The sequence below is a fragment of the Dromaius novaehollandiae genome, chromosome 5, assembly GCF_036370855.1.
Source record: "Dromaius novaehollandiae isolate bDroNov1 chromosome 5, bDroNov1.hap1, whole genome shotgun sequence".
NCBI classification, from domain to species: domain Eukaryota; kingdom Metazoa; phylum Chordata; class Aves; order Casuariiformes; family Dromaiidae; genus Dromaius; species Dromaius novaehollandiae.
The window spans coordinates 18,890,706-18,918,107 of record NC_088102.1 but is presented as its reverse complement, the minus strand read 5'-3'; the positions used below and the strand labels follow the sequence as shown (position 1 = coordinate 18,918,107).

At 46.0% G+C, this 27,402-nt stretch overlaps 1 protein-coding gene across 2 annotated transcripts in view; it reads left to right on the top strand.

Moving 5' to 3' along the window:
• RIN3 (Ras and Rab interactor 3) overlaps nt 1-21,613 on the top strand; it is a 73,600-nt gene extending 51,987 nt beyond the window's left edge. Inside the window, exons 6-10 of one of the 2 annotated variants that reach the window (XM_064512160.1) lie at nt 884-2,368; nt 5,074-5,382; nt 14,167-14,298; nt 17,822-17,985; nt 20,385-21,613. In XM_064512160.1, the coding sequence (XP_064368230.1) occupies nt 884-2,368; nt 5,074-5,382; nt 14,167-14,298; nt 17,822-17,985; nt 20,385-20,693 (2,399 nt within the window). In that variant the 3' untranslated portion in view covers nt 20,694-21,613. The remainder of the gene's footprint in view (nt 1-883; nt 2,369-5,073; nt 5,383-14,166; nt 14,299-17,821; nt 17,986-20,384) is intronic. The other variant, XM_064512161.1, reaches the window with a different exon arrangement.
• Nucleotides 21,614-27,402: the final 5,789 nt, after the last annotated feature.

Sequence of the window (27,402 nt, the reverse complement as noted above, 5' to 3'; positions counted from 1 at the left end):
TACGGACTTTTAATTTGCTTGCTTGTAGTTTACTCTGTGGCTATTTTATATTATTGCTTTGTTAGAGGAGAAAAGTGGCGGCGTGCCCTGCCCTGCCCTGCCCTGCCCTGCCCGCGGCAGCTGTGCTGCTGGAGGGAAGGGGATGTCCCTGTCCCCAGAGCAGCGGAGGATGGCTCGCTGGCAGAGGGAGGCGTGGCCAGCTCTAACAGCCGTGGCAGAAAGAAGATGCTTTCCTAGGAGCTGCGTGGAGTTTGTTGCAAGCAGGAAGCCACTGAAAGCCGCTGGCTGCACTGGGGAGCAAGGCTGGGAGAAGTGGCCTGGCTTTGAGGACGTAGCGGGCAGGGGAGAGATTTTATCTGAGCCAAGTTCTGAACTAGCTTTATTTAAAGAGTTTCTTCTCTCTGTTTTAGGTTCTACTATAACCTTGCTTTAGAAACTGGAGGTCCTCCTGTTTTTTTCTGGAGTGCTTGTTTTTGGGAAGAAGCGTAGGCAGACCCTGCCCTGGGCTCTGGCCAGTGCAGGCCTGGGCCCCACTTCCCCGCGAAGGGCTGGGGATTATGCTGGTGCATAGGTGAACTGTTTGAGAACTATGTTTGATGAACTATGGAGAACGGGAGAACAGGGCCTCACAAGGCAGAGCTAAAGGCACAGTAGTTTTCTGAGCTCATACGCTGGTTCGAAGCATCTTACACACACAAAGCAATCAACCTTTTCTTCATGGTGTTTTGTGCAGAGGTGTGAAAGCTTGCGTAACATCTCTTCTAACACACAGTAGGACTCTCAAGCACCATTAGCAGCTAAAATTCTCTCCTTCTATTTCTAGTCTCTTTTTCTTTTTCTTTCTTTCTTTCTTTTTTTCTTTTTTTTTTTTTTTTTTGAACAGATTTCTGGGATTCCTCCTTAAACCACAGAAGAAGAGGGGGGATATCCCACCCTGCAAAAGCCTCTGCTCTCAGCACGGCCGAGGCAGACAGTTTAAGATCTACCCAGTGTTTTGCAAGTAGCACAAACCACTGCTCATGTGAAATTGAGCTGTCAATAGGAAATGACAGGCTGTGGTTCGTGAATCCTATTTTTATAGAAGAGTGCAGTAATCCTTTTCCTCCAGATGTACTGCCTCCTAAAAGCCATGCTGTGAGCACCGATCTCCCCCCTGTCACCACACTCTCTGAAAAGAGGTCTCCACGCCGCCCCCCACCACCTCCACCTTCTCACGGTCATGCTCTGAAATCCTCTCTGAAGCTCCGCCAGGACCCCATGACTGCCTGTGAAGAAAACCAGCTGCTTCTTCAGCCACTGGGAAAGGCCATCAAGGAAATGAGAATTGAGGGCGGTGACAGTAAAGAAGAAGAAGGGAAGCAAAGCTGCTCAGTCAAGGAACCATTGGCACCGAGCCCCAAGAAGTGCTCCCAGCCCTCCATCCCCCCGCGGAGGCGACTGTCTGAGAGGACCTCGGATGAGAGTTGTGTGGGTAAGCCTGGAAGTTGTGAAACACTGAAAGGGGAACGCGCAGATGAAAAACAGGACACCAGTACAGAGAGTGGAGATAAAAGGCTGTTGTGCAGAAAGACTGTAGAAATGCCTGGGGAGGTTCCTGAAAGAGCTGTATCACAGTTTCAGGAGACAAAGCCTGAACCTGCAGAGAAGAAAGAGGGCATGCGTGAGACACAAAGGAATGCCACCGAGAAAGGAAAGACACCTCCTATCCCACCACCAAGAAAGAAGAGACTTTCCCAGGCACCAAGCATCCCCAGGTCTTGCCAGCTGAAGCAAAGAGCAGTTGCAGAGCTGAACTCGGCCGCGGTGATCGCTTCATCCAAGGATGTCTCAGCACCAGCAGCTGGTGGTGCCACTTGCACAAATGCTGAGACTGAATCAGGACATGGCCGCAAATCCATCAGCTCTGCAGAACTGAAAGGTTCGCATTCGTCCCTGGAGGGCCCAGGAGGCAGCACTGTGGCTCAGGCATCCGCATCCGAGCCAGACTCCTACTCCACCAGCAGCACAGAGGATGACCTAGAGGTGCTGGCTTGTCCGTCTGGTAAAAAAACACGTTCTGTGATCTTGGGCAAGGCCAAGAACAGGCTGTCCTTTGTGAGCCTGTCTAATGTCTTCACAGTCTTTTTGTCTAGTGACAGAAAGCTGCAGAAGAAGATAGTGGAGCTGGCACAGGACAAGGATTCATACTTTGGCAACCTGGTGCGGGACTACAGAGTGTACAGTTTAGAGATGATGGCAAAGCAGAGTTCCAGCACAGAGATGCTACAAGAAATCCGGATGATGATGACTCAGCTGAAGAGTTACTTAGTGCAGAGCACTGAGTTGAAAACTCTGATAGACCCAGCTGCCTACACCGAGGAACAGATAGGTAGGTGTTTGTGCTTTATTCATCCTCGGGGGAGGTTTGGGGAGGTGAGAAGGGAGACAGGACTAGGCAGACACAATTTCTGCTTTACAAAATTATAAGCCATCTCCCAGATCTGGGGGATGTGAGCTGAAGTCCGCTTTGCATCTGGCAACACTTAAAGGAGCAGCTCTAAAACCCAGGAGACCAATGAGGGGGGAAATCACATTATGAATATTTTAAGAGGAAGAGGTTTTTTGTGTGTGTGTGTATATATATGTAGGTATATGTATGTATGTATATGCACACGTACGTACATCACACACAAATATAAATATTTATGTGTGTGAGAGACACACAGACACACACAAAGACCTGTCTTCACTGGAATCATATGAGGCCAAAACCTGCCAGCACTGCTCTGTCCCCTGTGGCCTTCCACATCCACTGCAGCTCCATGCTCTGCAATGATGACGGAGAACTTTCCCCTGAATGTGGCAGCCAGTTCAGCGGCTAGTGCCTCCCAAGGAGGGACAAGGCTACAATATTTTTGAATGGCAGGTCGGAGGAATCATTCAATCACACTCTGCGCTCCTCAGCTCAGGAGAAGGTGGAACAGCTACCTGCTGCAACACCACTGCTGGCTCCAAAATGTAGCATTTGCCTCTCTGCTTCAGACATAGCTTACCTTGGGGAAGGAGAAATAATCTTTTGGGTGGTTTGGGGGTGTTTTGTTGCTTTTCATTTGGTATTCTGTGGGGCAGTAATGTACCAGTTCCCTCCTTACTAAGAACTGCACTATCCTAAGGTTAACATACATTCGTGAGGAAGCATACAGAGAACTGTAAAATCTTTATCCCATGCAAAGTAGTATAGAGAGAATATGCATGCAGGTGCTCGTGCACTCTTTTGACTTGCAGCTGTTTCTGGAGGACCTGGCAACCAATGCAGAGCTTTGTATGAGATTTCCTAAGCTGGCTCCAAGCAAACTGGGAGCTAGGAGACACAACATAGAACATTGCCAACCATAGCGTGGGTCCCAGCAGAAGTATAACTGCCTTAATATGGCACTCTGCTGCTTCTACGTCCCCTATTTTTGTCTCTTTTAGTCAGAGATAGCACTGGTGTCTTGGCTTAGCATAGATATACCTTCCTTAGCAGACTTAGTATTTTCTCCAATCTGTGTGATAGGTCACAGCGTTCGCTGCTTTGGTAGCAAGAAACGAGTGACAGAAAGCTGTTGAAAATGGAGAGAGCCTCCTTTTCCAAAAGATCTCTCATATAAGGATTGGGATTTGCCATCAGGAATGGTGACTGGCAGCTATTGTGTAAACCCATCTTGTGCCTTGTTGGGCACCAGCTCAGGAGTTGCAGGTAGCCCTTCTTGCCCTTATCAGGTATTTATTTCTTATGGATGAAGGCCAGACATGCATTCTCACTGCTGGTGAGAGGAAAAGGTCCAAGGACTGGTTCCCAGGGAAGACGTGACAAGGGTTTCCAGGGGAACCTGCAGCTCCAGTATGAGGTGAGACTCAGCGAAGTGGAGAGCAGGACCCAGAGGAACCCAGATGTTAGTCTCAGCAGGCCCTTCTGACTTCCTTTCTCACGCAGTCAAGGCTTCAGATGACCCCGCAGCCTCCCCAGAAGTACAGACCTGCTGCCGGCCCCGTGACATAGCTAGGAGAGGGAGCTACAACTTCCCTTTTCATGCGTCTCATGTAACACCTGCAATTTCTGTCCCAATAACCCCTTTCTTGGAGACAGAGAAGGGTGTCAGCATAGAGAAAACTGTCTTAAATATTAATTAGGGAAGGTGGAGAGGAGGCAGAAAGAAGAAGTCTCTCTGTTCTGCCTGGTAGAGCTCTGTGCGTGAAAAGATTCACCCACCTTCATGCAGACACGCTTGGTTGGATCAACTTCTGTTTACTTTTTGTGGTTACTTAACAGGACAATAAGGCCCAGTCAGGTTAGGAGAAGACTTCCTTCTCTTGTGGATAATGGAAATTCCCGCTGTGGAAGATCTACCATTTAATTTCTTCCTGCTTCTGGCCGACTGGCTCTGCCTCTGGTTTTTAGGTTTCAGTGACAGAAGCAGGCAACAGACAAAAGTCAATTTCCCACAGTCTCTCGTGCTTCCTTTTGTCTCCTGCTAAATATTAAGCAAACATCCAACCCACACAGACTATTTCCTCATCCACAGGTGGCGTAAGAAGTGACTTAACGCTTTACTAAGTTAGAGTCACTTGAGCAGTAAGGGTAAGAGGCTTCTGACCAGCCGTTGGCCTCTGCCTCTCAGCTGATGGCTACACCTCCCTTTTCAGTCAGTGGAGAGAAAAGGTGCACTTTGAGGATGCAGTTAATCTAATCCCAAAGTAAGCAGCTCAAATGGGGTGCCCATCTGGGCATCCCTGAATGCAGGACTGTCGGTTCCTCATCTCTTCCTGGAGTTGGCTTGCCTGATGGTAACTCACTGGTCAGCTGAGAGTTGGGCAAAGACAGCTGGGGCAGCTGGTAGCAGGAGCTCTCCTGCGGCTTCAATGGCAGAGACTGTGTATTGATGTCAGTCTTGAGCCTTGGTAGTGAAATATCTGCTTTCTGGGATGTAACTTCTGTTCCCTGCACTCAGCTATGCAATAGTGCATGAAAACCACATTTTTTTTTAGTTTTACTTGCATCTGTGTTGATTATCTGTCATGGACTTTTGTGCTCTCCCTCCCTTCTCTGTGTAGATGTGATTGCTGAGTCAGCTTTGTACAAATGTGTCCTGAAACCTTTAAAAGAAGCCATTGATTCTTATTTAAAAGAAATCCACAGCAAAGATGGATCTTTACAGCAGCTGAAAGAGAATCAAGTCGTGATACAAAACACAACTACTACTGACCTAGGTGTCACGACCAGTGTGCCTGAAACTGTTGTGCTGGAAAAAATCTTTCACAAGTTCACGACCATGCACAAGGCCTACTCCCCGGAAAAGAAGATTGCCATCTTGCTGAAGTCCTGCAAACTCATCTATGACTCCATGGCTCAGGGGAACCCAGGTACAGCATTTCTACTGAAATGATACCCTTCACTGGTACTTCTCCAGTTCTCACAGCGACAGGATTTATGTTACAGTCCATGTAGCGATATTTAGATTGGAGGTAACAGTGACAGTCAGTGTGTTTAGTTTTAGCTCTCCATAGGTTGTGTTCAGATTGGGCTGACTAGTGACTGTGAAGTTCTCTGCATTAATAACAAGTATGAAATGTTTCCTGGTTAACTTTAAGCTCCATAATTCCAAGAACCAGACAATGTCCGTAAGTGCGCATTTTATTGGTAATGTCCCCCTTGCTGTCTTCACACAGCGCTCCTTAAATCCCTAGTGCTCTGTCCCAGCATGTAGCAGGTTAATGGTAAAGTCTAGGAATAGATGTTTGGGAAAAGTCTCTTGATTCGGCCTTTCCAAAGTTTTGCCTAAATTGAGGAGGTGATGTAGAATACTAGTGCTGATGGTTAATAATTCCTGATGCTCTAGTGAATTCCAAAAGCCACTATTACATTTATCTAGTGCAAACAAGTGTGTGTTGTGAGTATGAGTATAACCTGGGCCTCAGGCCAACCACTAAATTCACATGTTAAGCCTTTGGACTGCAGAACAGGATGCATTTTTGCAGACAGCCTAGGAAGCCCCTTCCTCCGGGAGCCTGCCTGGCCTGTTGAAAGCCTCAAAAGGTAAACTGGGGAGCTGATGACAAGCCATGCATATATTTGTAGAGCAGCTAGAAATTCATTTGCAACAACCTGCAGTAGCTCAAGAAGTCACAATCTCTAGAAGTGCTTTCAGCTATTCTGTTTAATTTTTCACTGAAAACAGCCTTGGAGCATTCATACAGGAATTGTTGTGTCTCAGCTGAGACTAGTCTCAGGGTCCTCCCTTGGACAGTATGCAGAAAGTTTCAAGGACTAATTTAAACACATCAACAGCAGGGCAGGGAGCCAGCCCAGGGCTGAGCCCAAGCAGCAAGGCAGACAGGCCCTTTAATCTGCCTTGACTGTCTTCAGGTATTGAGTAGGTTTGGACACATGTTGTATGTATGTGTGCTGTAACTGTTTCGAAACAGTTGTGTAACTTGAGATTGAAACTAATTTGTAGATCAGCAAGTCGCATAAATGCCTCGCTGAAACGCATGCAGGAGACAGTCTCCTACTGAGGCTGGTGGTACATTTCCTATCTGTCCAGCCTCAGTTAACTCAAAGCTGGAATTTCTCTGTTGCAGGAAATGCTACCATTTTCATTTAATAGAACAGAAATTAGAGGTCAGAGAAATAATTCAAAAATATCTAAATGCTTTTTGATATTCATGAAATCAGACAATTTCATTATGGTTTGCTATGCTAACCAAAGCACTTCATTTTGGTCATCTCGGCTTTTTTCTCAAGCTGAGATACTGTTTCAAGGGGGTTGTAGCTTGGAAGCTGAATTCTCCCCTGTGGGTCCAGTTCCCTCGCCAGTATGTATGACCCATGATGCACATCAGAGCACAGTCAGAAGGAAGCTGGCCTGGCATTAAGGGAACTGAACCCCAGAAGGAGGCTAAGGGAAAGGAATGCTGTAGTGTAACTCCTGGAGGACAGTACACTCAGAGAAATTCAGTAAAATGTTCTGTAGATCTGGTTAGAAGTGCAACATGTAAAACCTCCTCAACAGAATGAACTGACCCCAGATCACTTATATCGCTTTGATTTTCCGTCTGGCAGAGAAAAACGTTCAGCAAACTGAAATTTTTTTTCTAACAGAAATTTCCCGACTGGTGCTAGGCAGACCAGCGTGCTGCAGGCTGCTCAGACCCAATTTCGTGGGGTGGGAGTTCTCTCTCTGCCCTCTCCCCATCTCGCAAGCAGCAACGCAGTGCCCCTTTTGCTTTCAGCCAGCTTTGAGGCAGCACACTCTTCTTCACACAGGAAGAGCTCAGGCCATGCTCTGTTTCCTGTGTAATTGTCTGTTCTTCTTTTAGCTCTTTTTTCTCACCACTGAATTAGTTAGTTCCCACCTCTTCCAAGATCAGAGCAGATGGAATACAAAACTAATTATTCCCTGTGCCAAAGGACCCAAATCAGTCAACCTCTGTCAAAAAAATTATCTGCTCAGTAACATGATGACTACTTATGCTGTCTGGTTTAATTTGCTAGGTGGCAGCTCAGGCCAGGTCTTTATCCCCTTCGGGCTGACTGTTGGACAAACTGACCTGTGAATATGGCCTCACATCTCAAAGAAAAGTGTAAATACCACCAAATCCTTCAAGTTTTATTTCAGATCCCCAGCAAAACATAAATTTTTAAATGTTAAGGTGTTGAGAGATATGTACACCAGTCCAGCTTCAGCTAGGGTGTCCTGACAGGTACTAAGTTTTCTTTAAAACTGGGGATAGGCTCAGTCAGTAACATCTGTCCCTGTGGTAGTTCTTATCTTTCTGCTGTTGAAAGAGTTATGAAACTTTGAAGTCAGGCTTGACTGACTCTGTATAGCCTGTATTTTAAGAAAGTATGAATTCTCTGGTTTGGATCTCAAAGTGTTTTAATACAAGGTTGCAATTTATATTACATAACAAAATCTGCCTAGTAAATTGGCTGTTGTTGAACCCCTGATTCCTAGACTATAAATTGAATGGGTCAGATCCTCAGTTGGTTTAAACTAACATTTTTCCATCAAGTGGAAGGCAATCAGCTTGTGGATCTGATGCATCACAAGGAATCAGGAAGGCCAGTTCATAGCCATAGTCAATACACCTTTTTCCCTAACAGACCTTTGAGTACAACTGCAATAAGTATGTTGAAGCAGGATACTTCTACAGCTATAACTAGCTGTAGGTGGCCACAGATGGGCATCGTGTCTAGTTTCTCATTATAGAGAAGAGGATTTAGTCTATTCATCTGACTACATGTAGGTGTCTATCTTAGGGCGAGGTGAGTCATGCCTTAAATATCATTGACGATATTGATTAGTTCATTATTGACTATAAAAGGAATTTAGGGGTACCAGTTCAGATATTCACATGTATAGTGTAGGCAGTGGCATTAGTAATATGAATCCTCCCAATGGGACAATCATGATAGCACTGCAGGGTCTCACCAAGCTTTTCCAAGACCTGTGCAAACATAAGTAACAGCAGTATATGCCTCCAAGAATGTAAACTATAACCTAAAAATATGTAACGTGCAGCTAAAAATACTAGGAGTGGCTAGTGTGAATAATATGCATTAAAAGAATAAGAGAAAGAAAGTTTGGGCTCTCCGCTGAAAACTGGCAAGAATTTTTTTGCTTTGTGCACTAGAAAAAGTAGGACAGGACTTATATGGAGCTACGAACCTCCGAACTCTCCAGCTGCTCCTGCACACCCCAAACCCACAGGGAGAGTTGTGCGTGCAGTTGAAACAGATATCTCATTTGTACAGAAACACTGTAATCCTATGTAGAAAAAAATGTTTATTGCTTTATCTTCCAGACATACCTTTCCTCAGACAAGCAGTGAAAGGGGTTAGATTAGAACTAAATTAAGATTTAGATGGTAAGATTAGAATTAGAATCTCTGCTTTTCTCTTTATCAAAAAATACAAGTGAGACCTGCAGAGTGATAAGCAAGATGCAAACTGGCAACATGAAATGGTCGTGTGCTGTATACTGGCATTGAGAGACTGGAGCTCTTAGCTCTCTGCTACCTGGGAGCTGCTGCTCTGCAGAAGACGGAAGAGCTGTAGGGATGAGTTTATGAAAAGATACTGGGTGCGAAAAATGGGTTGAGCTTGGCTGGCCCACGACTGAGAATGGCATGGAAATGCCCTAAGCATAAGGTGGAAATGTGAAAGATGGGGAGACCTCTTTCTAACGTGATTCAAGGAGAATGAACAGATGAACAATTTCCTAACTGCAACACTTTTTACCTTGTGGAATAGAGAGGGTCGTGAAGTTTCATCCTTTGTATATCTTTGAACTCCCCAGAGACCTGGAGTATATAGTTCAAAAGTAGTTCTGCATTAGTGGGGAGCTTGGCTAGGTGAGTGACCCATATGGTGGACCTCAAATGTCTGATTTAATAGTTTCTGTGGCATAGTTTTGCATGATTTAATAATTTCTGTGGCATAGTTCTGCATGGCATAGTCTGCATTTTGAAGAGGAGGATAGTTAGGATATGTATTACATTGGAATCTTTCTCTTCCTAGTTTTTAGAATTAATTTTATCATCTGCCATAGATGCGTATGAGTTGCCCTGATGCACCCCTATATGGCTCTGCATTTGATAAAGGCACGGAAATGAAGCAGTGTATCTTGAGTGGGTTAGCTGAGCCTGTGTGAAGGAAACTGGCCCCCGATACTTGAGTAGTCAGTGTTGAACCAATTCTAGAATCTCTTTAAACTAAGAACAATTCCACTGCGCTGCTTATTATCCTCTCACTTCTGAGAAGGAAAATAAAGCTATACATGATTGTTCTGATTTGTTATCTTTAGGAGGAGGATATCTGTATTTGATTTACTATTACTGAGGCCTGATAGACTAGAGATTATCTCTTTGTTTTGGCTAGTGCAATTGCTATATTTGAATTAAAGAGCCAGTTCAAATTTTTCAAGGGGAATAGATTCCTCTGATCTGTAGAACATATGCTTTGGAAAGGGATTCATGCTGCCCACACATATAATTCTGCTAATTCAATCATGCCGTAAATTAAACCCTGCCAAGGTGATATGGGATGGACAACAGACAGCAAAATGCTAGTCAGTGGAAGGATGGTCACAATTTTTTCTTATGATCTTGAACAAATCTCAGTTAACTTTTGTGCACTTCAGTTTTCCCATCAATAACTGAGGCTAAAATGCATCTTTCCTGCAGAGCTGATGCTAGACATCATTCCAATGTGTGGTAAATATTAGAGCAAAGTGCAATGTATTATCACTGTCTGGTGGTTGTCAGAATATCCATGGAGGGAGAAGAAACACATGAATGTGCTAAAACAAGCTCTAATTTCTTTATGGAGGCTTGGGCACAATTCCAGTTGCTTTAAATCACGTATTTAATTCATACCCTTTCCATTCAAGTGCTGCACCCCAGCCAGAAGCTGATGTTGTACTTGCTTTGCTGTAAACATTATAGGATGGGCTTGTGGCAGAAGAGAAGGCTTATTTTAAGCTTCTTATGGATATTTACGAAATAAATGTTTCCTGTTACTGGGAGGTGGGGGAAAATAAAGCAAGTAAGTCAGATCTGGAGTAGGACAACACCACCTTGAACAAGCAAGCTCAGTCTCAGAGTCACAGCAACTGCTGCCAAGGTCAGGGCTAGATTTCACTCTGCCAGCTGCAAACATACCCCTCTGGGAGACCACAGGAGGAGCTAGACACCAGGTCTGGGGACTCGGCTGTGACCCAGAGTGAAAGTGGGGCCGAGGAGGCAGCAGCCTGGGGGTAGAGCCCTGCCGCAGCTGTGGGATGAGCGCCTGACAGTGCTGACGGTGACCTGGGGCCAGTCGCGGCGCAGGACGCGTGGGGCCTGCGGGACGCCGAGCAGCAGTGACCTGCTGGGGAGGGCAGGAGTCCTCGTTTACATATGCCTTTGTGCCTCCCTCCCTCCCTCCCTGGCTTCTGGTGGCATTTGAGCCACTGATGATTTTTAGTGTGTGTCTTCTCACAGTGCCTGTTACCCCATGGGAGATTCGTATAGAGAGCATCTCAGGGCCGTGCGCGGTCTGTACATGCCTAAGATAGTGCTTGTGCCCACTGCGACGTCCAAGGTAAGGAGAAGAAGAAGAGGTCCAAACTCCCTGCCCTCCTGGGCACCCAGCCTTGGCTCCGTGTACAGGCAGTAGAGAGAAGCTATCGAGATGTCTGCAATAAGTGCTCCACGGACAGACGCAGTACACCCCAGTCCGACCTGCCCTAGGCAGCACTGAAAGCTTGTGACAACACATGGAGTCATGTCTAAAATCAGAACTAGATCCTTGATGACTAGCTCTGCTTTTCTCTTGTTGACACCTACAGCTCTTGCTGACTTCAGCTTTAGCTGCAGATGTGAGTATTTAGGCATCAGGCTTCATATTCCCACAAGTGGATTAAAATGAAGTCTAGTAATTTATGCAGGTTGTGAGCATATATAGCATATGGGGAATAAGCACACTTTCTATTCTTGCAGTCAAACACCCCTCCTCTGAGTTTATTAATCGAAAGGAAACTGTATGTCAGATTTTTGTAATTAAGGCATATAAACAGCTGGGATTGCAGAAAGAGTTCTCCAATAATATTTCTATGAAATCTTAATGTTGAGAAAGGTTTATAACAAGGGCTGGTGGGTAGAGCAGCTAAATCAGCTTATGGAAGTGAGATAGCAGTTAAAAATAATGTACTCAATGCCTGCTTGTAAATACAACCAGTTTTAGCCAATAAGAGAGAAATAAAGAGATTCTGTAGGAGTTCTAGAAAAGTGTCCTCTAACACTCATTTCAGTTGGCACTCAGGGTTGATGGCTGGAGACACTGAATTTTTCGATTCCAAGTTGCTATTTCCCTTGCTACATTGGTTGGTCAGACCATTGGCTGGTTGGTGATGTCTTTAAAAAAGAGCAGATTTTTCCCCAGTGGATAGGAATTCATGTTGTGAATTGGCAGCTTCCTTGGATGCCCTAGTAGACACAAGATTGGTTATGCAAAACAAGAAGCAGCAGAGAAGAGAAAACTCTGCTATTGGTGCTTCACTGGAAATCCCTTGGCTTTCAAGAAATCAGGAGCACCCAATCCATGCCACTCAAGCACAGCTCAGTAACTACTGCATGATAAAGAAAAAAATTTAATGGCAGGATAAAAATGAGCCTAGAAAACTCTTTGGTACTTGACTTCATCTTCTCTTACACTGGTTTTATACAAAAGTAACTCTATTGGCATCAGGGGTGTTAGTTCTGATTTAATCTGGTGAAAAGGAGATAAAAGTAGGGCTTTTCTCTGTGCAGCTTTTCTAGTATATTTTCATGTCTCAGTTGACTCATCTTTTTTTGCTACACAGTATTAAATAGCTGTAATACTAAGCTGCTTGTATTATGTTCATATATATGACAGTAATGAATTGGACCCTCCACCCAGCTGAAGCTTTCATAGAGACATAAGCCAAAGAAACAAAGGACAAACAAAATGTCCAGCCAGATGTTAATGAAACAATAGGGTCCTTTTGCAGTTTGGCTGAAGACCTAAGGCTGTCTCATTTGACTGAAGACAGCCATAGAAGAGCAAACAGAACTGGAAGCGTTAATCCAGCTTTCTTCAAGTAAATTGTGTTGTGGTGTGTGCTGACTCTGTTAGAACCGGGCTGAATTACAGCTCTGAGAATCGCTCATCCTCCAACACTTTGTTTTAGCTGGATCAACTCTCTGTTCGCTAGATATATTACTGGGTTTAATTTAATGCCTCACTTTTTTCTTTTTTTTTTAATCGGGGACTAAGCTTATGCTTATTTGAGGCTTCAGAAGAATATCTTTCTTTGCCAATAGAGAATCCACATCAACTATGAATGATAAATAAGGAAAGCTGACTCATGGCAAAGATTTGAAATAAGTCAGTGGGAACATTTGAGAAATAGGAATTTATTCCATACCATGGAAGGGCATGTGCACTGTGGGCCAAAAATGACCAGGGCGTAATTTCACTGAAGCTACATGAGGGATAACTGTGATTTCTGGGGTTAGGCAGACAGTTCTCAAATAAGACATTTATGGCCAGTTCCAAACCAGTGAAACCAATACATCCTAATGCATAGATGAGAGCATTCAGAATGAAAATAACCTGGGCTTGGGTTAAGAAGAAAGTCCATTCCTGAGTGTTGAGAAGATAAGCCTGTTAAGCAACTTAGTATTACATGTTGTCCATGATGAATTTGTGACATGTTGGTAGAAAGTGAAAGCATGTTTCAAATAAGAAAGGCTGGCCCTGTGTTCTTTGGAGTTTCTGTGGTGGAACTTTTGTTTGGATTCTGTTTTAAGCAGTAATTATTTGTAATGCTGACTGTTAACATGTATGCTTTTTAGTCCTCAGGGATCCTAAAGAGCAGATAACATATTAACAGATAGCATATAATATCTGTTTGTTGACTTTGCTGATCTGCGTGTTTTAAAAATAGGAAATTTTGAGCTCACCGGATTTGTTCCTGTAGCACCTGCTGCACACCAATCCGAAAGCTAGTCTTATCCAAATGTGAAAGGCTTTTTGTTTTCTCACCTAGACACCATGACTGGAAAGATGCTTCCCCTTAAATCCCAGCTCCTGGGAGACTGGTTTAATTAGGAACATGCAGGAAAATAATCACGGAAGTCCTCAGTTGTAAAAACCACTGTCTCAAATCCTTTTTTTACTCTTTTGTCCCCCACACAGAGCAGACCTAAGAGAATAAATACCCTTGACTCATGTAGACAGCTTTGCTGCTCATACTGCAAATGTGAATTGCTCTTCTGATGGCAGTGTCACATCAGAGGGTCAAACTGGCAGGATTCAGCCTTTGCATCCTTCCAGCTTTGCCCCTTGTCTGTGATCTGTGATGACTAAGTTTTTTCCAGCTAATAATGACAAAAATAGAGCCCAGTAAGAGTATTCAAGCTCATATTTTGGGCTTGAAGGAAGTTTACTTAATCTTTTTAGTGAACTAATTTTCCATTTTTCAGGGTTTTTTCTTTACTGGCACATTTGAGCATTAACTCTTCAGATAATGTAAACCAAAGTCTACTCAGGACATGGTGGGTGAAAAGCCATCACTGTTGGGTGGGCACTTGCCTTTGTGTTGAGTTTATTGGTACCACTCTGTGTTTCTTTTTGTCCAGGGAAGCCATACGGTGCAGATGACTTCCTCCCTGTGCTCATGTATGTGTTGGCCCGCAGCAACTTGGCTGAAGTCCTTCTGAATGTGGAGTATATGATGGAGCTCATGGACCCTGCTTTGCAGCTAGGGGAAGGTAGAGTACAGTGTTTTGGGGATAACAGAGAACATTCTGGGATATTCTCTTTGGAAATTACTATTTGCTTCACTTCAGTGTTTGTGAAAATGTGGGGGGCAGGTCTCTGGCCAGGCTTTGTGGCTAAGCTTCAGCCAGCCTTTTCAAAACTGAGGCTCTAACATGATTGTTAAGTGATTTAAATGTTTTTAATAGTGCTGAGTAGCCATCAGTGCCCCCAGATATCAGCTAGAAAGGCAGGGACCCAGTGCGAATGAGAATCAATTTGCTGTGTCAGTAACCTACACAGGGAGGCTGAAAAGTTGAGGCCTTTGTGCAAAACTGAGCTGCTGCAATCTACTGTGCCAACACTTATCTACTGCAATGAGAAAAGAACACATTTCTTAAACTTTACTGTATGCTTGAGGCCATACATCATTCCCACGCCTTATATCTGAATGAATAAACTGACCATGCAGAGAAAGGGAAGTAGGGTTAGAGAGGACTACTGGGTTCAGATGTGAATAAAGAGCTATATTATTAAAGGGGTAAATACCACAGGGAATTTTAGGCCTTTTGCTTCTCAGATATAGCCTGGGAAGCAAGCACTACTAACAGTGACAGGGCTATGCAGTCTGAATTAGGAACACAGATTATTTTTCACCAAATAATTGCCAAATCAACAAAATAGGTTCTGTTTTAGACTTGGTTTTAATAAGTACTGAGGCTGTAGAAAGGATTCCTGGATGAACAATAGCAAGCTAATGTTATTTATATTAAATGGAGGTGTAAGGCTGTAACTAAGAGCTTGTCTACCCAGCACAGAGCACAGCACAGAATGAGCAGAAGCAATACAGTTCTATCAGCAAGTTGTATTTCCTGCTGAAAAAAAATGTTAACAGAAAAAGTGTTAGCCTAAAAATAGCATTTTGCTGACCTAAGCTGTTTTTGGTAACTGTGCTGCCCACAGGTTCTTGATTTCAAAAGGGCATACTGCAACAAGCTGGTTACTAAGGTCAACTGGATAGAGGAGTTCGGGGTATTGAAGGTGAAGCTGGCTGCGAAGTTCTTTTAAGTCAAAAATACCAAGCTTCTGTGAAATGTATATTCCAGTCGGGGGGAATTATGAGAAACTTCCTGATCAAACTGGATGAATAACCACTTCAGAAAGGAGACTGGGAATAAGTGCAGAGACAGGGAATGGAAAAAAAGAATGGCCCAGTGAAGAAAGCTCTGAGATCACAAAGCATAGGGCTAATATGGGAACTGTCAAAAGTCAACTTGAGCTATGCCTTTCAAAGTTAATTGATAAAAGACACAGAAATAAAAGGAAAAATAGGAAAGCAGAAGTGGGGAAACTGAAATTAGGGTCAAGTCAATATAAATAATCATTTAAATCTGTCCCCCAGCTGAATAATTTACTTTGAATGAATTTTAATAACAACAGCCATGTTGACTACAGGGGCAAAGGCAAGGACAGGTGATAGGGAATTAACGTGTGGAAATGAAGATTCTGCAAAGTGGGAGCAAAATTTGTTCTTCAGAAAACTTTATTAATTCCTGTTGTGGGGACTGGATGATCTTCCTCTCTGAACTCTGAGGGCAGCGATACATGAAGCAGGTCTGATTACGAGCACCTTGTGAGTCTGCCAGAGCAGGAGTAATACCAAATAACAGGACAGCAAAGGTGGTAGTGATATTCGAGAAAAGTGGCACCTGCAGGCCCATTCTCAGCAGTACTTTGTGGGAGGCAGTAAAGAAAAAGAGGGGATCAGTATTTTCAGAGTTCCTCTCAATCTTCTATAGCTGTGGGATAATTCTCATGGTCGTGGTCCTTAATGGCTCCCTCCAAGTACAGAGAGTCAAATGACGACACCTTTGTCTCTCCTGTGTTAGACTAACGTTTAAAATAAACGGTGCTCTAAAAATATTGCTCTTAAATAAAATGTTTTCTAGCTACCACTCGCGCAACCAATCACAGTGACAGTGAAGCCCTTTAAAAGCAGAGGAAGAGCTGAGGCTATGCTCAGCGCTGGCGGGAGGGTTGCATGGTGTGCAAGTGCCATCTACAGGCAATCACAATTCTTGTGAAGCTTGTTAAAAACGGGCATTGCCGCTCAGCTCCAAGGCAATATTTTAGTTTTTCCTCAGTTTTCCCTGGCTCTTTTTTTCCCTGGCTCCCGAGCAGAGCAGGGAAGGCAGCAGGAGGGAGTAGGGTAGCGCACCAGACCCGGTGGCTCGGTGACTTGGGCAGTGCAAGCTGCCACCGAGGCCTGTCCCCCAGCTCCACTCAGGGCAGGGGGCTCTCACCCGAGCTCGATGCTCCTCTCTCCCCCATGCGGGAAGCCACCCTGCTGCTCTTCAACCTGAATCCTTCGCCCTGGTCCAAAGGAGACCCCAGCCCAAGTCTCTCACTTTGCAATGGGGCTGCACCAAGAAGGTGGTCTGGAGAATGGTCACTTTGCATTAAGTCAGCAGCTGTCCGACTGAAGCCAGGGCGACCTTGCCGGGCTGAAGTCCACGGGCTGGGATGTGGGTACCCAGCCTGGCACCCTGGTGCTGGGCAGTCCTGGGGCGGCAAAGGGGCCCGGGCACGGGGCTGCTCAGTAACTGAAGCAGCAAGTGCCTTATATTCAACTCTGTCCTCTTAATGGGGTTCATCTCTTGTCTCTGTTGATGAAGCCTGTTTTTATACAATGGTCCAGCTACTTCCCTGCCTGTTGCAATTGGGGTTGATTAGCTGTTGCAGGCAACACAGTGACAGTCAGGAAGTTCCTGGGTAGAAAAGACTGGCTGTGGGGTTTTTACTGTTTTATACCTTGTTTTTCTGAATTATTCACACCCAGGTTTATCCTACCTAATTTTTAACAGTCACATTTAGGGGATTAGTCCCAGCTGCATGTCTAGGCTCCCAGTCTAGTCAACAGAGATTGCGGGAGCAGAAGGTGAATTGTCCTGGCAGGTCTGAGCTGTCCTTCAAAGGTGCTCAGTCCACAGGAGTCCTGGACTCTTCACATTTCAGTAGGAGATGAGTTCAGGCCTTGTACTTTGTACAGAGTATACTATGATTGCTACTATTTTCTTGCATTACCTGGCTGCCCTGGAGCCCAAATTACAGAATAGCACCCTACTGCACTCATCCTGTTAAACACAATAAAAAGGTGGCCATGCCCCAAAGAATAAACCACCTGTGATCAAAGTTGATGGTTTGGGTTTATCTGTGAAGGCAACTTTTATATTACTTTACCTTCATTCAGTATTTACTCTTATGGCACCCAACAACCTCAGCAGTCTGGGCAGCCGACATAGCTTTGAACTGGAACAGGAGGAAGGAGACTGTGGTTGTCGATTCTTGTTCCTCTTCCGTGAGCACCAGACCCCCCTGCGCTCCCTGCAACGAGGCAAACACAGTCCGACAGAGCCCACAGTCCACGTGTTAGACACCTTGCTGCCGCCGCGCGAGCACAAGCAGGCAGGACGCAAGTGGAAATGAACTGCCCGTGCAGGTGTCATGTCGATATTAGACCTTCTTCTCTTTTCATAGGTTCTTATTATTTAACAACCACCTACGGGGCCCTGGAGCACATCAAGAACTATGACAAAATAACCGTCACTCGGCAGCTGAGCGTGGAGGTGCAGGACTCCATTCACCGCTGGGAGAGACGGAGGACACTGAACAAGGCCCGGGCTTCCCGCTCATCAGTGCAGGTATTTGGCATTAGTTCCTAAAGAAAAGGCCTGGAACATGCACATGGTCTCTTCATACTTACACATTTTAAATACAACTATTATTATTTAAATTAAAATCAACACAAATCACTATTAAAAAGCAACAGTATGCACTGTGCAAGATTTCCAAATCTTCAGAAAAACCCTCATTTGAGATATTTATTACTTACAAAATGTATTTTGAAGTCTTGAAGTGCTATCAGAAGTGCATCATTTTAAACATGACTGTAGAGTAATTTCTGTGTTTGCGCTCGAAGGAGGCATGCTAAGAGCTGTGACAGGGAGGCAAGGAGTCCCCTGTCCTCCATAGCCCTTGGGCCGGGGGAAGTCGTGGGATAAGCTGAGGAGATGCGAGCAGGCTGTGGAGGGGCAGAGCACGGATGGCATCAAGCTGCAGGGGGAACCTGAGACGTCCGAAAGGCCGCTCAGACAAGCATCTTCCGGCAGGTTAAGCTTGGCTTCGGCCTGGCCGCAGGGGCAGCCCCGGTGAGGGCTGGTTAGCACGGAAGCCTGCGCTGTGCGTGGCCCAGTGGAGACCTCCCACGCTCCAGTGTGAGAGCTTCCCGAGCAGGGACGGAGGCTCTCGGCCTCCGGCCACGGCGAGGGCCTTGCCCGGCCCCGGGATGTGGGGCCGGCCCCGGGATGTGGGGCCGGCCCCGGGATGTGCGGCCCGCCCCGGGATGTGCGGCCCGCCCCGGGATGTGCGGCCCGCCCCGCGTCCTGCAATAAAGTTTTCGGCCGCAGGGAGGCAGCAAAGGCCGCGCCACGGGGTTTGTGACGCCTTCACGGTGCGAGACTGGAAGTTAGGAACGCCGAGGGGAAGAAAGCCACTAGGCCGCCGCTTGAGTTTGACACACCGCCCATGCAGCCCTATGGAAGCATGGGATTTAATTTACTTTCTATATTGCAGTCAGAACAGTCCCTGATGATCTCAGAACATGTGAATGGTGGATGGGGACGCAGATATCCATCCAGCCGCATGTGCTGCTGTGGCACTAGCTCATAGCAAGTACCTAGCGTGGAGCATGATAACTGGGCAAGCAAATGCCACACTTCCCTAGGAGATTCCCACAGCCTCCAGCAGCATGAGGGCAATCTCCCACTCCTTCAAACGACGGGTAATGTGATAGACACTCAAGTCCATAGGAGGTAACTGACCTGCTGATGTGTTCAGTGCCCCCTGCACACCCCGCAACTGCCCTGCCCACAGATTGCTGCTGCCATGGCTGGGCCACCCATCCTGGGCAGGATGCAAGGACAGGGGCAAGGTGAGGGTGACCCAGGCACAGTGGTGTTGGGGCAGAGAGGAGAGGTGGAAATAAGTGCTGAAGGGGATAATGCTGGAGCCCAGTTTGGAGGGAGGAGGTAGCCTGAAGCCAGAGAGTGGGCAATGCAGCAGGATGTGGGGCAAAAGGCATGGGGCAACAGGCCCATAGCAGAGGGTGGGCTTTGAAGGGACCTCAGGTGTGCAGCAGAGGGTGGAGGTGGCAATGACCTTCCTCATCTGCAGTGGTACCCTACAAACACAGTTTGGGAACCCCTAGCCCAAATATTTGGCAAAGCTGTATCATTTAATTGGTCCCTTTTGTCCAGGGACCTTTTGCCCAGTCTGAGGGAGTAAGGCCCTCCCCAACCATATGCAGTTCCAGAGGCCACAGCTTTCCCACTTCTGCTGGGAAACCTGAGGATTTTCTGATAGAAAGGGCTGGGATTTTTTTAAACTTCACAGGTATCCATTAAACATGTGGGTCCCTGCATGTCCAAAGGCCCTATAGATTCGCTTCCTCATGAGTTAGGTGAGGGAAAAGCTGGCCACACAGTCGTCACTGTCTGGAACAGGATATGAGTAAATCAGCCTCCTCAGCAGTTCTTCTGCTGTTTCCTTACTGACAGAAGAAGGTTTGGAGGACACTCTCTCAAGGTGCTGCTTGGGTGACCATGGTGTTATAAGGGTGACTATACTGCCAGTCCTTTCCTGTTTCTGTGACACATGCAGTTTTAAGGCCAGATCTTCAAGGTTTTTGGCATATTATTCCAGTCTGTTACTTCTTTGCATCTTAGTTCTTCAGGAGCTGTAGAGAGAAGGAACTGTGGCGGACTGCGCACAAAGGAGATTCACTAAAATCCACGAAAAGCTTACACCTGTACTCCTGTGTCTTTCCCAGGGTTAGTTATTTGATTGCGTTTGTTAGTTTAAATATTTGCAGATTCAGAGCTCATATTCAGAGGGGAGTAAGGAGAGGATATTTGGGACACTGAAGGATATTTGGGAGGGTATAGGAGCTCCAGGCAGCTGGGGCTTTGGGGCTGAATTTTGCCTCTTTGGATCCTAAAGTCAGTGCATTAACTGCAAGATCTGTCCTCATGTCTCTTTTCAGGATTTCATCTCTATCTCCTTTCTGGAGATTGGTGCTCAGTCAAGGACACTGGCCTCCCGGAACGACACCACGGCTGAGCAGCTGAGTCAGCAGTGCGCAGAGAAGTTCGACGTCTCCCAGCCCAAGGACTACAGACTCTTTGTCTATGTTGATGACCAGTGGCTGCAGCTGGACAAAGATGCCCTCCCTCACCACGTCAAAGCCTCCCTGCTGAAGAGTGAGATCAAGAAAGATTTCCACTTTATTTATAAACCAATAGACCATAAAAAGCCACCTGTTCCTGTTGTCAGGGAGTCGGACTTTCTCTAAGGGCAGTGCTGCTCTTGTGCTGTGTATGCTGTGGTCCTGGAAGGGCTCAGATAGTTTTTCTCGTGTGATCCTTTGATATCTCCAGATCTCAGAAAGCCTCTGGAGCTTGGCCTTGCACGCAGGGCAGATATGTGTGCTAATTGTAGATGCTGTCTGAATACAGGGCATTTCTCAGCAGAATTCAAGTTCAGAAATTAAAGGAGCATTCAGGAGAACATTCATACTTCAGAAAACTTGAAGCATCAAACCTCAGAACCTCCCTACAGCAACCAGTCAGCTTCACAGACTGTAAGCAGACAGTGGAGAACTAATCCACAGGTCTTGCAGAAAAGTGGACTTTTATCCCAGAATAAACTATGGTAGGTGTGAATCACCTCTGTGCACAAGGCCTGAGAAAGGTTTGCACACACTCTCAATGCTGTTTGGAGGTAAGAAATAGTGTTTATGCCTTACAATATCTTTGTTCACCCAGTTTGAATAAAGTGAGTCTTGGCTGATGTATTCAGTGACATGGGATTGCCACCCGTAGCAGAACTCCGTCTCTGTCTTCCTGTTCGAAACATGTAATTGCCTTTGAAATCTGCCTAATTACAGACCATGCAAGCTGATCCTGTACATCCTGTACATTTTCTGCCATCTGTTTGTCACTGAAATCAAGTAGCATAGGCACTTTCACCTGTGTATTTCTCTTCTAAAAGATTGAAAATCTTCACCATCAATTTTACATGTACAGTAGTTTTAATCAAATCTGTTGTATGATTGTTTGGTTAATTGTATATTTATTTCCATGTTTGATATGGTGAAATTGTTTTAAAATAACTGTTTGTGAAGAACTTAATAATTTGTCCATTGTAGCAACCTCAGTTCAAATTTGAAGGTCAAAAGGGCTAGAATTAAACACCCTTCTCTTTTTAACCATATATCATTTTCTTTAGTGTTTTGATACCCACAAGTCCCACCAGGTAATTACTTTAATAAACCCAGGCGGGTGCAGGCAGAGCTTGCTAATTCTCTTCTTGATTTTTCTACCTCTGCTTTCAGTCCTTCACGCACTGCAAACTTAAATTTCCCACAGAATAAATTGCATCAGTGCAGATAACCCGTTTTATGAAATATGAAACAGATTTTTTAGGATTAGAGGTTGGAAGTAGAATCCTTAATTGCAACACAGACTCTTAGCTTCCGGGATGCCACAGCTCCCACCCGCTGGCCGTCTCTCCCCCCGGACCAGGGCTCCAGCGAGCTCCCTGCCTTGCCTCCAACACAGGCCTATCATGTCAAAACTGGGCTGTGAACCTGTGCCTTTTAGCTGCCTTCTGCCATAAGTTATTTTAAGTCCCAGGGGCCAAGTTGTGCATGTCTGCCAAAGTCCTTGGCCTGAGCAGGCGCTGTTTGTGCCATAATTTTCACAGTTAATGAGCCTAAAGTAATCTGATCAGGATCAGGCTAAAGTAGAAACATGCAAGGAAGGAAGCTAGGATTGATCTTCCGGATATTTCTGGAGAGCAACCAGACTTCTACTGGGCAGCATCAAGCAATGGATTTACTCAGTGAAGAGCTCTGTCACCTTGCAGTTTCTGGGGAACCCTGCATCAGCAGCCAGGCTTTAGGCAAGGAGAAAGAAAGTGGATGATACGGATGGGCAGTGAAGCACATGGAAACCAGGACAGTGCTAAATCACTGAAATCCGAAGGGATTCAGACTAAAATTTACCAAAGCCTAGGCCCAAAATCAATCCTGCATGCCATAGTTATCAAAATGTAAGGAGTGCCAGCTGAGCTGCTGTGGAGGGACCTGCTTTTCAAAGATTGCTGAAGAACTGCTCTATTTAGAAAAAGAAAGAAAAAAACCAAGATTTTATACAAAGGCTCTCAAGTAGCACGTGCAAAATGTGGTGCACCTTTTCATCTGGCATTAGACCTGCAGAGCTGTGATTTGATTTGCAAAGGTTGCCATAGCTCCCCCTCAACTCAATGAGATTATTCACAGCAACTGAGCTACAGTGCCTGGCAGAGGGTTGCTTGGAAAGAAACCCCCATGCTGCAGGCTCACTGCAGAGAGAGGCTTTCCTGGAGTCTGTGGGCCACCCGACCTGTTTGACTGCATTATATAAACTACTATCAACAGCCTTGCTAAGCCTACACCTCTTTGGTCTTTCCAGGCAAGTATGTACCCACACTGTGTGTGCGCGATGCTGGATGTCTGGCTGGTAGTGGGGGAAGGGACAGGCCACGCAAGCTTCAGTTGAGGTGCAGCATTGCACAAGGTAACCCTGGCTAGATACAGCCCCCCTGGCCTGGGGTAAGCAGGAGACTCCGTTCCTTCAGCACCCTACCACGGCCACCCCATTTCAAAGAACACAAGCTGGGAAATAACCTCAATGGATGGGATCCCGGAGGACCAATGACTCCAGGACCGTTATGGCTGCTGCTTCTCCAGGCTGACTTCTGCAGCGGGACTCAGGCACTGTAACGGGACTGTCTGTGCAGGGGTCATGCCAAAATAGCTTTTCTAGAATAAATGTGCTGTTGTTTTGGTGAACATGGCATAAGCATGGTGAACATGGCTTAGTCCCCAGTGTGCAGACTGCTGAAAAAGTTCAGTGCGTCCCTTCCTCAGGCCCAAAGGAGCATCCCGGGTCACTCAGTGGGGCAGGAGCTGGATGAATGTTGTTACCTGAACCCCCTCTCGCTGCACCCACTGGCCACCTCAGAGAGCCCTGGCTGCTGCTTGGCTCTGCAGCTGGACTCTGAGGGAGCACGTGTGCGGTTACAGGGGCAGCGATGCTCCTTGCACACAGCAAAAGCAGCCACTTGTGCCCCTGCCCACAGCCCTGTCACTCTGACAGAGGGGAGCAGGTCGATGCTCATTTTGGGAGTGGCAGGGCTGGTGGGCTAGGAGCGCCGTGTCCCCAGCCAACATGCAGCTCTTGCTCAAGGGAGGCCATGGCCATTACTCAACAGGCTGCAACTCCTGCCTGCTGGCAGAGGGACGCGGTGGGCTCCTGAGCGAGGGCTAAACACCAGCCTTGGGCTGAGCCGCAGCCCCAGGGCCCTGCGTGTGTTGCCTCCTCTGCAGGGCCAGCCTTGGGCATGTGGGCTGGCCCAGCACCACCGGCGGTAGCGCCAGCCAGGGCTTTTCTTCCTCTGGGTACCTTCGGGTCCTGTGCCACTTTGGTTGGCACCTGACATTTCAGGCGGTGAGAAAAGAGGATATGTGGGATAGAAATTTTGAAGTTTTTGAATGCTCCATGGGATTTTCTTCGCTTGCTCTGCCGCAGGGTTCCTGACGCTGCCAGCTGCATCTGCAGAGCAGGCAAGGAGGAAGTGGCCAGGTCTGGTGATCTGTGCGATCTGCATTAGTCAAGGTGGCCAGGCGGTGACTCACACGCCGACCCTCACATGAGCCATCAGCAGATAAGCACATTCCAGGAGACTTTGACCGCGGAGGGTTGTGCAATTTGGCCAAGGCCTCCTCAAGCACTCGTTCCCACAGAGACGTCACGAAATGAGCACTCGTTTACTCACGAGGAAAGGAACCCAATACGAGAGAGAGGAAGGGAGAGATCTGTTGAACCCAACAACTTCTGCAAAGAAAAAACACAAACAGCCCGAGTGGCTGCTTCCTGCAGGAAGCTGCCTTAATGCCACTTTGTGCCGAGTGATACAATCTGGCAATAATTGACTGAAATAGTTGCTCAGGCAGGTCAGGTATGACCTAAAGTAAAAGCCATTAAAGTCAAAGGCAGTTTTCCTGCTGAGGTCAAAGAGCTTTCGAAAGGATCATACATCAGTCACCAAGTTGTACTTTGAAACCCAGCATGGGACTGTCCTTTTTCCACAGGCTCATGGTATGATCCAGGTCAGCAGGGACCCCCAAGCTCTCCTGTCCGACGCCCAGCTCAAAGCAGGGCAAAGACCCACAGCAAGTCAGCTAAGGGTGCTCAGCATCTCAGCCTTGCAGTGCTGCCGGTCTCCAAGGCTGGAGACCCCACTGCCTCACTGGGGACCTGTCCCAGCATTTAACTGCTTGAACTGTGAAAAATGGTTTCCTCATATTCACCTGGTGAGAAGACCTGTCCCACCAGAGCCCCTCCTTGGTTGGTGTTGCTACTTTGTCATACTGGCCAGCTCTGCCTGTGGTGCAAGGGAAGGACAGAGTTGTAATGTTTCGGTTGTCTCTCATCTTTCTTGGGGTATCGTGTCCCTAGGAAGGAAGAGGCCTCAAATTCAGAATTGCCTGAGTGCTAGACATGAAATAAATGCTACTTAGTCATGACTTTTTTTTTAATACCGGAGGTGCCTTTCCCTTTCCTGCTCCTCCACTGCTTTTCACATAGAGCAAAGAAGCTGAGCACAGGACACTGCAAGCCTTCAAACTCCTGGCTTGAAATAGACACAGCTCTTCATGGACACGGCATTTATCATAAGCCATCCTGGAGAGAGGAGGCACAACTCAGTTTGGACAGAGCTGAACTAATACTAACCTGCTGGAATCTGTGAATAATCCATCATTTCCAACTTCAGGTGAATTTTCTTTTGCTTGTCATTATCAGAGATACCAGGGCGGTTATATGAGCTCTGAATAAAACTGCATCTACATAAATTTGCAGTATATGTAAATAGCCAGCATATAGTATGCCATAGAGATTGATCGTTCCTCCTGTCACTGCAGGCCCAAGGGAATGGCTGTGCACAGCAGGATGATGTGTTGAAACTTCCCCCTGCCCTTCGCCAAGAGATTTGTCACAGGATGACTGGAAAAGGGGCTTGAACACTGTTCACAACACCTAACAATAATGAGGAGGAGGGACAGGAGGAACCAGCTGGCAAGGAAGGCACTCTTCCTAGGGGTTAGCTATATACAGAATTATTCTGGGCAGGAAAAGTCTTTCTAAGCAACAAAGCCTCAACTTTGCCCTGTTCAGACTTGTGATGACAATTTACTGGGAACCTGACAGTTTTATGTATTTTGAGGAAGCTAAATTCCTCCATCCCCACATTGCAGGAATTGTAGTCTGAGCAGCTGTGTGCCTGTGTGATGAGTGAGAGTGCTTGCACAATGTACCACAGGATGCTGTGGCGTGAGACTAACCTTGCACAATCCTGATTTTATTTTCTAATTGGTTTCTAATACTATCCAAGAAGAAACAGCCTGCCATACAGGCCCTAAGCTGATGTGATGCTATTTGGAGGCCTTAAAACAAATATATTGATCACTGCTGGTTGCAGGTAGGGTTTTGGTTTTTTGTTTTTTTTTTTAAATTTTATTCTGCAGGGCTGCTCACTGAAAGACTGCAAAGGAAAAGCGGTCTCTGGTAAGACCTGGCAATTTTATAACACCTCTAATACTTTTTAGGAGAGAAGGAAAAAAAAAAAAACCCTACTGAATCTCAGAAAGTATTGCAGATGCAGTGGGATCATCTGCAGATTGCCTCACTTTTTCATTTCAGGCATATTCCTAAGGGAATGCCAGGAGCAGTAAAGTCAGGTGAGTCACCCACAATCAGTCTTGGAGGAAAGCTTATGGACAGGACCCCCCACCACCACCTTTTCACCTTTGCACCCTCTAAAGTGACAAGGAGCTGCAGGAGGGCCAGGGCTTGTGATGTTAATGAGATACAAGCACCACCTGCATATCCGTTATGTGTGAAAACAAGAATATGCGCTAGCAATTCCAACCAGGCTGTGGGACCTCAACAAGTCACTCAACTCCCGTGCCTTGTTTTTTCAACTAACAAATACTTGCTGAGGCCTACTTTATGTAGCTACAGAAATGTGCTTTATATGGCTGGGTAGTGATGTTATCTGTGAAGAAACCAGAGGGATTTTTTTGTCTGCATCCTACACATGGACAAGAAAGCCTCTTTTGAATAATTTAGAAGGAAATGGGTATTTTCCAAAGGGCAAAGAGAAAAGGACAGAGGGTGAAGAAAAATGTTAAAATTATGAATTGATGATGCTAAGTGCCTGAGAAGCAGGCTGGATTTCTAACACAGAAAAAACTCTAAAGCACAGATCTGAAAAGCCTGGCAGGTTCAATATATGTATTTAAACAGGTTTCCAAAAGAGTTATTTCATTTTTTCTCTTCTTCCAAAGTGACTGGGGAATCTTGGTACAATCTTTAGTTATGACAGGCAGACTGCCTGGAAGCTGTCCTGTATGGCCTGAAGGCTTCCTGCCTTCAGGGGAATGCCTGCAACACATTCGAGCATTTGGGAATTTCACACCCTCTCATTTTTAGATTGTCACTATTACATTTTGCAACTGAAAAGAAACAAAAAGCTACTCAAAAGAAGCAAACCTCCGAACTTTCAACAACCACCCCAACCTGTGAACTTCAATTTCTTAATTAGGCAAAGCTGAGTTCCACAATGGCTCCACTTCACCCAAACCATCTTGACACTAGTTGTGTTCTGGGATTTCTCTCATTCACTCACTCAGCAGACAGCTGAAGGTGCTAATGGTCTGGCATGTGCCTGGGCTCTTCTCTATATACATGGGATTTCAAAAGGCCCCCCAGCTCCTATGGGTGGAGCTACCCAGAATTCCTGTCATCCTAGAGACAGTGGTTGAGCTTCTCCAATGTTTGTTCTTTTTCCTGTGAAGAGGAGGTAATTTTTTTATATTTTAACATACTCTGTAAAGAACTCTGAAGTATTTCTGTATCCTGTCTCTACATGTAAAAAGGTAAGGACAATCTGAAACT